Raw genomic sequence first — 11408 nt, forward strand, 5'->3', positions numbered from 1 at the left:
AATCTGGGCTCTTCCAGGGCTACAATTCCAACAGCAACTACACGGATGGCAAGTTGTACCACCTTCCCTTCGGCGACTCCAGCGTATCTCTGAACGGAACCATGCAGAGCACCAAAAGTCAGCACAGCTACGTGCCTTTCGTCCTCAGGTAAGGGAGTTCCCGAGCCTGGACCCCATGAGCACTTTCCCAGCACTCCACTTTTCAGGGACGACGGTCTGAGCACCAGCCAGGCGCACATCGCCCTCAATGACCACACGTCGCTCTTCCACCAAACGGACGAGCGCGTGGCCGAGGGTAAGCAAAACCTTTATTTTTTAAATTATTTTCCTTCATCGTCACCTCGGCGTCTGCTGTGCTCAGATGGCGACAGCGACTCGGACAGCGACCTGTCGCTGGAGGACGACCAGAGCGGCTCCTACGCCTCCACGCACTCCTCCGACAGCGAGGACGAAGGAGGTCCTCTGCGGCCTGAGGAATGCTGGGAAAACTTGGCATCTAATGGAGCTCCACGGCCTCAAGCACACGGTATCGTCAGCTTACACCCACGTGAAGTCAAAAAATGGACACCTAAAAAGGCTATGTTTTCTTCGTGTGCAGACGGCCGGTTGTACTGGCCTGCAGCAGCAAATGAGGGAGAAGTTAGCGAGGTTGATAGACTCAAAGTGAATTCCGAGTCATCGAATGAGCGCAACCACGATGTGGTGTCAGGGCTGCTTCCCTCCATGCCCAACTTCCACGCCCACCCCCACAAAGGTAAGTGACTCAACATGCAGGCAAAAATGTTGTCATTGAGCATCTTCTTCAGACCAGCAACTGCTTGGAAACCTGAAATTATTTTACGACCAGCTAAATGGCAACATAGTTAAAAATGCTATCGACTAAACTGTCATGTTACATCATAACGGTGGAAGAGTTTGTCCAGTGGGGAGGACAAAATCACAAAATCCATGTGCAAGGTAATGTTTCTGACAGAGCAGTTTCCGCTGTTGGCTTTAAAAGCAATGCCAAGTTCATTCGCCGCCAATCAACGCGGATCCTTTCAATCACTTTAAATCACAGGTGTCAAAGTGGCAGCCCGGGGGCCAAATCTGACCCGCCGTATCATTTTGTGCGCCCCGAGAAAGTAAATCATGAGTGCCAACTTTCTGTTTTAGGATCAAATTAAAATGAAGAGTATAGATGTATATTAAATTTCCTGATTTTCCCCCTTTTAAATCAATAATTGTAATTTTTAAATCCTTTTTTTCTGTGTTTTTAGTTCAAAAATCATTTTGTAAAATCTAAAAATATATTTTTAAAAAAGCTAAAATAAACAGTGTTTTAGATCTATAAAAAAACTGAATATTCAGGGCTTTTAATCCAGTTCTTTTAATCCATTTATTAAAAAAATCTAAATATTATATCTAATATGGTCCGGCCCATATAAAATCGAGTTGACGTTAATGCGGCCCGCGAACCAACTCGATTCTGACACCCTTGCTTTAAATGCAGTGTGCACATTGATAGTCCTTGATAACTCAAGAAAATCAACTTTTTGATCAGTTCTGGCACATCGAAGCATATCGACCTTCACTGTGATGATGAATTTGGTATTTCGCTTCTGCTAATGTTCCTATGGATTGTAAAACGGAGAATGTCAAATCTGGTGTTTGTTGTGTGGCATGCAGGCATATTAAAGAAAAAGCAGCTCTCCCCAATCATAGAGAGAAACGGTTTCAACCGCATTCACAACGAATTGTGCGACGGAGCGCCGGGCTCAGCCTCGCCCCACGGGTCATCCTGTAGCGAGCGATTCTCTGGCACGGGTCACACCAGCCTGCACGAGCAATTGAACGGCGTGGCTTTGAGCATCAAGGCGGGAACGGTGGATGGCGACTCGTCCGGTTCTGAGTGAGTGTACTCCTTACTCTTATTGTCATGTTTACTATTGATTTGGGTTATCGTCTTCAGTAGTAGTAGTAGAAGTCGTCTTGACCTCTCCTCATGTTCCTCCATTTGTTACTTGGACAGACAAAGCAAAAAGAAAATCAATCCTAAAAAACATTGTCATTTTTAGAGTGTCCAATCATCCTACCATGCATTTCTTTGGAATGTGGGAGGAAACCGGAGTTCCCGTAGAAAACCCACACGAACATGTAAACTCCACACGGGTAGACCAACCTGGATTGGAACCCAGGTCCCCCAATGTGAGGCCAACGCGCTAACCACTCATTTACCGGACCGCCCCTAATTGCCACTCTTACAACTGAATATAATAGCGCTTTCGTAGGGGTGTTCAAACCACGGCCCACGGGCCGACTGTGCAGTTTTTTTTCGGCCATAAATTTTGACATCTTGAAATTATGGTCTGTTCTTTCATATCATTTATGGGATTCTTATAGCTATAGTGATTCGGCCGGTCGTTCTTCTTCTATGGCCGGCTGCCGTTTCTTTTTCTATGGCTTCTTCTTTGGGCCATCTTCATACGAGTTTCAGTGTGAATTTTGACATTTTTATGGACATTTTTGGATACTTGTGGAAAATACTACGATAAACTGAAGCCATGATGTGGCGATAGGCGTCCAATCCAATTTGACTGGGGGGCTGCCAACGATGAAAAGATCAATGGCAATTAATGAGTTTATATTTAAAATAGAGTTGATGTTTGAAAATCCAATCTTTTTTACGCGATTTCGATCGTCCAGTTAGCCCATTTGACTTTTCTAAAAGCAGTTCTCGGAGAAAATAGTTTGGACACCCCTCACCCAGATGATGACATCATCTGGCCTGAGTTCGACAAAAGATTCTCAATGTCTACCAAAGGTTTCAAGTGGATAATGATCACAGTAGACAAAACAAACAATCTTCTCCCTTTTTCTGTCTTCCCTGCTATCCCAAATGATCACATTAAGATTTCTATTCTTTAATTTCATCCCTTGAAGTGGCGATCCTATTTTACAATGACCAGGATCTTTTCATTTTAAACATCCATCACCTCCTTTTCTGGTTGCACGTTTCAATCTTTTTGCTTTTGGTTTTTATTTGAATTTCTGCTCTTCCTCCACCTCTTTGTTTTTTTTGTTTTTTTTCTCCCAGCAACCACTGCAACACTGCCATGTGAGCGCGCTGACCGAGGGCTGGTGCGTCTTTGCAGGTCATAGAGGTTCCTTCCTCGTCACTGGGACATCCCGTAATGAAAAAAAAAATTCAAGGGAAAAAAAATGGACTCAGAAAGATAGAGTATGTGCGAGAGCATCTATTGTACAGTTGAGCCACTGAGAATGAGCATGGGATTTTTATTGTTGAGTGAATTCCAGTTGATGACTGCAAGTACCATAACTTGGACACGAATGATTACTACTCTACAGAAATGTAGATTTTTACTGCGAGACCTCTGGAATTCACCTATTGACAGTATTTCATGAACAATAATAATTCAATCATTCATCTTCCATACTGTGCATCCTGAAAAGGGCTGACACCCTAGACTGGTCGCCAGTCAGGGGTACGTAGGGCACAAAAAGTGAAAGACAACCACTCACGCTCACAATCACACTGCCACCGAGTGGTTATCAAACCCAGATTTCCTACACACAAGTCGCTTGCATGTAGACACGTGCGCACAGTATGTAAGGCGCATTTAAAATGAGCGATTGACCACTAAGATGTATTCCGAGTCTTTGGCTGTTTGATGTGCAAAAATAGAAGGACAACAAGAAAGAAAAAAATCCTCATGCTTGACCGATATTTGGAAGTGAGAGTCACACTTTGTACTGTAATTCCAATATTTGCCGCCACCTCTGCTGCAGCATTAGTGAAATTCCGCCCGCATTAAGTTTATTTTGTTATCATTCATCCAGTATTTTATTATTATTTGACCTCGTAGCTCCCTCGTGATGAAAACGGCACTTTTGCTCATTCAAATTTCATCTCCTGTTTAAAAAATGCTTTAATTTTCCCATTTAAAATGTAACTTAATATGATTTTGTCCTTCAAGTTACCACATGAGTTCCACAATTTGACCGTGGTTGATCATTTTTTGGTGCTTCTAGTCATGTGGTTGATCGGTTTTGATGGTTGTTAGTCGCTCAGGATTTAGAGTGGTGCACGGTGATTTTAAAACCTATAACATAAAAGCATTTATCTGCTCATCTTGAAATGTATACGAGGTCACGAGTGATCACTTACTTACAGGTTTGAATAAAACAATGAAAGCGTGCAAACCTGCCAAAAGTTAGATTTGTAATTAACATAAAGCCGGAAGAACCATTGCACCATGGGGTGTGGAAAGATAACTTTTCTCTAGTCTATCATGGACTTTAAAATGATTTTTAAAAACAGAATTAGCCCATTTGCAGTTCTCAGTGGCTCACAATGTCTAGCTCGCGTGTTGACGGAACATACGGATCTCCCTTTAAATCAATTGTTTTGTTTACATACTTGAATTTTTTTGTAAATGCACTTTTTGTTTCACCTGCTGCCCTGATTAATTTCATTCTTCAAATTTTGTACATTTTGGGACATCTGTGGAACAATAAAGTTGTCATGCCTGTGTGCGTAGGCTTGTAGGCATTCAGGGAACATTAAGCTAAAACGAATCGGTGGTGAGTTGGGACTGCACTGGATGGATATAGTCCACGTGTGCGTGTGTCCGAGCAGAAAAAGGTCATTATTTCCAGTTCGTGGGGGTTTCTTTCCACTGTCGGTGGTTCTTATCAACAAGGGCTGCAGGTGTGCATGGAGTTAAGAAAAGGACTTTTGATATTTTTTGTTATTTTGCAAACCAACGAGAGCACATTTTTATGAACTCCGTGCGCTCTCTTTTTGTTTGTCGTCCAGGGGAGGGCACATTTCCATCCAGGAATTAACAACCGTGTTTTCATAGTGTAGCGTGGCGCGTTCGTCTTTTGTAAAATCATTCAAATCCATGATTATTTGCCAAGTATTCTGTTTTTACTGTACAGCGTGGCCTGTACATAAAAGTAAATATGTAAACATGACATGATTGTAGGTTTGTCTCTCTTTGTATCTACTATTTGCCATCCTGACCGCCTGTGGACAATGTGTTTCCGTTGCATTGCCATTAAAATATGGAGATGGTGTCTCGGTTTGCTACTGCACTCGTGTAAGCCTTACTATACATGTTTAAAAAAAAAAAAATGCCTTGCTATATATACATGGTCTATTTTTTTTTTTTTAAAGCCTTACGAAAAAAAGCCTTACTATACTATGTCGTTTTTTAAGAAAAAAAAAAACCTTACTATACTATATCATTTTTTCAGAAAAAAAGCCTTACAATACTATGTCATTTTTCAAGAAAAAGCCTTACTATACTATGTCGTTTTTTAAGAAAAATAGCCTTACTATACATGGTCGATTTAAAAAAAAAAAGCCTTACTATACATGGTCGTTTTTTAAGAAAAAAAGCCTTACTACAGTATGTCGTTTTTAAGAAAAAAAGCCTTACTACAGTATGTCGTTTTTTACAAAAAAAGGCCTTACTATTCTATGTCGTTTTTTTAAGATAAAAAGCCTTACTATACTATGTTATTTTTTAAGAAAAAAAGCCTTACTTACTATGTCGTTTTTCAAGAAAAAAAGCCTTACTAAACATGGTCGATTTTTAAGAAAAAAAGCCTTACTATACTATGTCTTTTTTCAAGAAAAAAAGCCTTACTATACTATGTAGTTTTTTAAGAAAAAAAGCCTTATTATACTATGTCGTTTTTTGAGAAAAAAAAGCCTTACTATACTATGTCGTTTTTTAAGAAAAAAAGCCTTACTATACTATGTCGTTTTTTTGAGGAAAAAAAAGCCTTACTATACTATGGCGTTTTTTAAGAAAAAAAGCCTTACTATACTATGTCGTTTTTTTAAGAAAAAAAGCTTTACTATACTATGTTGTTTTTTAAGAAAAAAAAGCCTTACTATACTATGTCGTTTTTTAAGAAAAAAAAGCCTGACTATACTATGTCGTTTTTTTAAAAGAAAAAAAGCCTTACTATACATGGTCGATTCTTAAGGAAAAAAGCCTTACTATACTATGTCGTTTTTTAAGAAAAAAAGCCTTACTATACTATGTCGTTTTTTTAAGGAAAAAAAGCCTTACTATACTATGTCGTTTTTTTAAGAAGAAAAAAAGCCTTACTATACTATGTCGTTTTTTGAGAAAAAAAGCCTTACTATACTATGTCGTTTTTTAAGAAAAAAAAGCCTTACTATACATGGTCGATTTTTAAGAAAAAAAAGCCTTACTATACTATGTCGTTTTAAAAAAAAAAAAAAGCCTTACTATACATGGTCGATTCTTAAGGAAAAAAGCCTTACTATACTATGTCGTTTTTAAAGAAAAAAGCCTTTTTTTTTCCAATTACTATACTGTGTCGTTTTTAAGAATAAAAGACTTACTATACTATGTCGTTTTTTTAAGAAGAAAAAAAGCCTTACTATACTATGTTGTTTTTTAAGAAAAAAAGCCTTACTATACTGTGTCGTTTTTAAGAATAAAAGACTTACTATACTATGTCGTTTTTTTAAGAAGAAAAAAAGCCTTACTATACTGTCGTTTTTTGAGGAAAAAAAAGCCTTACTATACTATGTCGTTTTTTAAGAAAAATAGCCTTACTATACATGGTCGATTTTTAAGAAAAAAAAGCCTTACTATACATGGTCGATTTTTAAGAAAAAAAGCCTTACTATACTATGTCGTTTTTTTTAAGAAAAAAAAAGCCTTACTATGCTATGTCGTTTTTTAAGAAAAAAAGCCTTACTATACATGGTCGATTTTTAAGAAGAAAAAAAGCCTTACTATACTATGTCGTTTTTGAAGAAAAAAAGCTTTACTATACTATGTCGTTTTTTAAGAAAAAAAGCCTTACTATACTATGTAGTTTTTTAAGAAAAAAAGTCTTATTATACTATGTCGTTTTTTACAAAAAAATCCTTACTATACAATGTCGTTTTTTTAAAGAAAAAAAGCCTTACTATACATGGTCGATTTTGATGAAAAAAAGCCTTACTATTCTATGTCGTTTTATTAAAAGAAAAAAAGCCTTACTATACATGGTCGATTTTTAAGGAAAAAAGCCTTACTATACTATGTCGTTTTTTAAGGGAAAAAGCCTTACTATACTATGTCGTTTTTTAAGGGAAAAAGCCTTATTATACTATGTTGTTTTTTAAGAAGAAAAAAAGCCTTACTATAGTATGTCGTTTTTTGAGAAAAAAAAGCCTTACTATACTATGTCGTTTTTTAAGAAAAAAAGCCTTACTATACATGGTCGATTTTTAAGAAAAAAAAGCCTTACTATACATGGTCGATTTTTAAGAAAAAAAGCCTTACTATACTATGTTGTTTTTTAAGAGGAAAAAAAAGCCTTACTATACTATGTCGTTTTTTAAGAAAAAAAAGCCTTACTATACTATGTCGTTTTTAAAGAAAAAAAACCTTACTATACTATGTTGTTTTTTAAGAAAAAAAGCCTTACTATACTATGTTGTTTTTTGAGAAAAAAAAGCCTTACTATACTATGTCGTTTTTTAAGAAAAAAAGCCTTACTATACATGGTCGATTTTTAAGAAAAAAAAGCCTTACTATACATGGTCGATTTTTAAGAAAAAAAGCCTTACTATACTATGTCGTTTTTTAAGAAAAAAAGCCTTACTATACTATGTTGTTTTTTTAAAGAAAAAAAGCCTTACTATACATGGTCGATTTTTAAGAAAAAAAGCCTTACTATACTATGTCGTTTTTAAAGAAAAAAGCCTTACTATACTATGTCGTTTTTTAAGAAAAAAAGCCTTACTATACTATGTCGTTTTTAAAGAAAAAAAGCCTTACTATACTATGTCGTTTTTTAAGGAAAAAAAGCCTTACTATACTATGTTGTTTTTTAAGAAAAAAAGCCTTACTATACTATGTCGTTTTTTAAGAAAAAAAAGCCTTACTATACTATGTCGTTTTTAAAGAAAAAAAACCTTACTATACTATGTTGTTTTTTAAGAAAAAAAGCCTTACTATACTATGTCGTTTTTTAAGAAAAAAAAGCCTGACTATACTATGTCGTTTTTTAAGGGAAAAAGCCTTACTATACTATGTCGTTTTTTAAGGGAAAAAGCCTTATTATACTATGTTGTTTTTTAAGAAGAAAAAAAGCCTTACTATACTATGTCCTTTTTTGAGAAAAAAAAGCCTTACTATACATGGTCGATTTTTAAGAAAAAAAAGCCTTACTATACATGGTCGATTCTTAAGGAAAAAAGCCTTACTATACTATGTCGTTTTTTAAGAAAAAAAGCCTTACTATACTATGTCGTTTTTTAAGAAAAAAAAAGCCTTATTATACTATGTTGTTTTTTAAGAAGAAAAAAAGCCTTACTATACTATGTCGTTTTTTGAGAAAAAAAAGCCTTACTATACTATGTCGTTTTTTAAGAAAAAAAGCCTTACTATACATGGTCGATTTTTGAGAAAAAAAAGCCTTACTATACATGGTCGATTTTTAAGAAAAAAAGCCTTACTATATTATGTCGTTTTTTAAGAAAAAAAGCCTTACTATACTATGTTGTTTTTTTAAAGAAAAAAAGCCTTACTATACATGGTCGATTCTTAAGGAAAAAAGCCTTACTATACTATGTCGTTTTTTAAGAAAAAAAGCCTTACTATACTATGTCGTTTTTTAAGAAAAAAAAAAGCCTTACTATACGATGTTGTTTTTTAAGAAAAAAGCCTTACTATACTATGTCGTTTTTAAGAAAAAAAGCCTTACTATACTATGTCGTTTTTTAAGAAAAAAAGCCTTACTATACTATGTCGTTTTTTAAGAAAAAAAAGCCTGACTATACTATGTCGTTTTTTGAGGAAAAAAAGCCTTTCTATACTGTCGTTTTTTATTTTTTTTAAAGCCTTACTATACTATGTCGTTTTTGAAGAAAAAAAGCCTTACTATACATGGTCGATTTTTAAGAAAAAAAAGCCTTACTATACTATGTCGTTTTTTTTAAAGAAAAAAAGCCTTACTATACATGGTCGATTCTTAAGGAAAAAAGCCTTACTATACTATGTCGTTTTTTTAAGAAAAAAAGCCTTACTATACTATGTCGTTTTTTTAAGAAAAAAAAGCCTTACTATACTATGTCGTTTTTAAAGAAAAAAAACCTTACTATACTATGTTGTTTTTAAAGAAAAAAAGCCTTACTATACTATGTTGTTTTTTGAGAAAAAAAAGCCTTACTATACTATGTCGTTTTTTAAGAAAAAAAGCCTTACTATACATGGTCGATTTTTAAGAAAAAAAAGCCTTACTATACATGGTCGATTTTTAAGAAAAAAAGCCTTACTATACTATGTCGTTTTTTAAGAAAAAAAGCCTTACTATACTATGTTGTTTTTTTAAAGAAAAAAAGCCTTACTATACATGGTCGATTCTTAAGGAAAAAAGCCTTACTATACTATGTCGTTTTTAAAGAAAAAAGCCTTACTATACTATGTCGTTTTTTAAGAAAAAAAGCCTTACTATACTATGTCGTTTTTAAAGAAAAAAAGCCTTACTATACTATGTCGTTTTTTAAGGAAAAAAAGCCTTACTATACTATGTTGTTTTTTAAGAAAAAAAGCCTTACTATACTATGTCGTTTTTTAAGAAAAAAAAGCCTTACTATACTATGTCGTTTTTAAAGAAAAAAAACCTTACTATACTATGTTGTTTTTTAAGAAAAAAAGCCTTACTATACTATGTCGTTTTTTAAGAAAAAAAAGCCTGACTATACTATGTCGTTTTTTAAGGGAAAAAGCCTTACTATACTATGTCGTTTTTTAAGGGAAAAAGCCTTATTATACTATGTTGTTTTTTAAGAAGAAAAAAAGCCTTACTATACTATGTCGTTTTTTGAGAAAAAAAAGCCTTACTATACTATGTCGTTTTTTAAGAAAAAAAGCCTTACTATACATGGTCGATTTTTAAGAAAAAAAGCCTTACTATACATGGTCGATTTTTAAGAAAAAAAGCCTTACTATACTATGTCGTTTTTAAGAAAAAAAGCCTTAATATACTATGTCGTTTTTTAAGAAAAAAAGCCTTACTATACTATGTCGTTTTTTAAGAAAAAAAAGCCTGACTATACTATGTCGTTTTTTGAGGAAAAAAAGCCTTTCTATACTGTCGCTTTTTATTTTTTTTAAAGCCTTACTATACTATGTCGTTTTTGAAGAAAAAAAGCCTTACTATACATGGTCGATTTTTAAGAAAAAAAAGCCTTACTATACTATGTCGTTTTTTTTAAAGAAAAAAAGCCTTACTATACATGGTCGATTCTTAAGGAAAAAAGCCTTACTATACTATGTCGTATTTTAAGGGAAAAAGCCTTACTATACTATGTCGTTTTTTAAGGGAAAAAGCCTTACTATACTATGTCGTTTTTTAAGAAAAAAAGCCTTACTATACTATGTTGTTTTTTAAGAAAAAAAGCCTTACTATACTGTGTCGTTTTTAAGAATAAAAGCCTTACTATACTATGTCGTTTTTTTAAGAAGAAAAAAAGCCTTACTATACTATGTCCTTTTTTGAGAAAAAAAGCCTTACTATACATGGTCGATTTTTAAGAAAAAAAAGCCTTACTATACATGGTCGATTCTTAAGGAAAAAAGCCTTACTATACTATGTCGTTTTTTTAAGAAAAAAAGCCTTACTATTTTTCGTTTTTTAAGAAAAAAAAGCCTTATTATACGATGTTGTTTTTTAAGAAGAAAAAAAGCCTTACTATACTATGTCGTTTTTTGAGAAAAAAAAGCCTTACTATACTGTGTCGTTTTTTAAGAAAAAAAGCCTTACTATACATGGTCGATTTTTAAGAAAAAAAAGCCTTACTATACATGGTTGATTTTTAAGAAAAAAAGCCTTACTATACTATGTCGTTTTTTAAGAAAAAAAGCCTTACTATACTATGTTGTTTTTTTAAAGAAAAAAAGCCTTACTATACTATGTCGTTTTTTAAGAAAAAAAAGCCTTACTATACTATGTTGTCTTTTAAGAAAAAAAGCCTACTATACTATGTCGTTTTTAAGAAAAAAAGCCTTACTATACTATGTCGTTTTTTAAGAAAAAAAGCCTTACTATACTATGTCGTTTTTTAAGAAAAAAAAGCCTGACTATACTATGTCGTTTTTTGAGGAAAAAAAGCCTTTCTATACTGTCGTTTTTTATTTTTTTTAAAGCCTTACTATACTATTTCGTTTTTGAAGAAAAAAAGCCTTACTATACATGGTCGATTTTTAAGAAAAAAAAGCCTTACTATACTATGTCGTTTTTGAAGAAAAAAAAGCCTTACTATTATATGTCGTTTTTTTAAAAGAAAAAAAGCCTTACTATACATGGTCGATTTTTAAGGAAAAAAGCCTTACTATACTATGTCGTTTTTAAAGAAAAAAGCC

At 33.7% G+C, this 11408-nt stretch overlaps 1 protein-coding gene across 2 annotated transcripts in view; it reads left to right on the forward strand.

Annotated features, from left to right (window-relative positions):
- celsr2 (cadherin, EGF LAG seven-pass G-type receptor 2) overlaps nt 1-5082 on the forward strand; it is a 65929-nt gene extending 60847 nt beyond the window's left edge. Inside the window, exons 29-34 of one of the 2 annotated variants that reach the window (XM_077603302.1) lie at nt 18-148; nt 207-295; nt 362-526; nt 599-754; nt 1669-1891; nt 2893-5082. In XM_077603302.1, the coding sequence (XP_077459428.1) occupies nt 18-148; nt 207-295; nt 362-526; nt 599-754; nt 1669-1891; nt 2893-2920 (792 nt within the window). In that variant the 3' untranslated portion in view covers nt 2921-5082. The remainder of the gene's footprint in view (nt 1-17; nt 149-206; nt 296-361; nt 527-598; nt 755-1668; nt 1892-2892) is intronic. The other variant, XM_077603303.1, reaches the window with a different exon arrangement.
- Nucleotides 5083-11408: the final 6326 nt, after the last annotated feature.

Source organism: Stigmatopora argus, chromosome 6 (genome assembly GCF_051989625.1).
Source record: "Stigmatopora argus isolate UIUO_Sarg chromosome 6, RoL_Sarg_1.0, whole genome shotgun sequence".
Taxonomy (NCBI): Eukaryota; Metazoa; Chordata; class Actinopteri; order Syngnathiformes; family Syngnathidae; genus Stigmatopora; species Stigmatopora argus.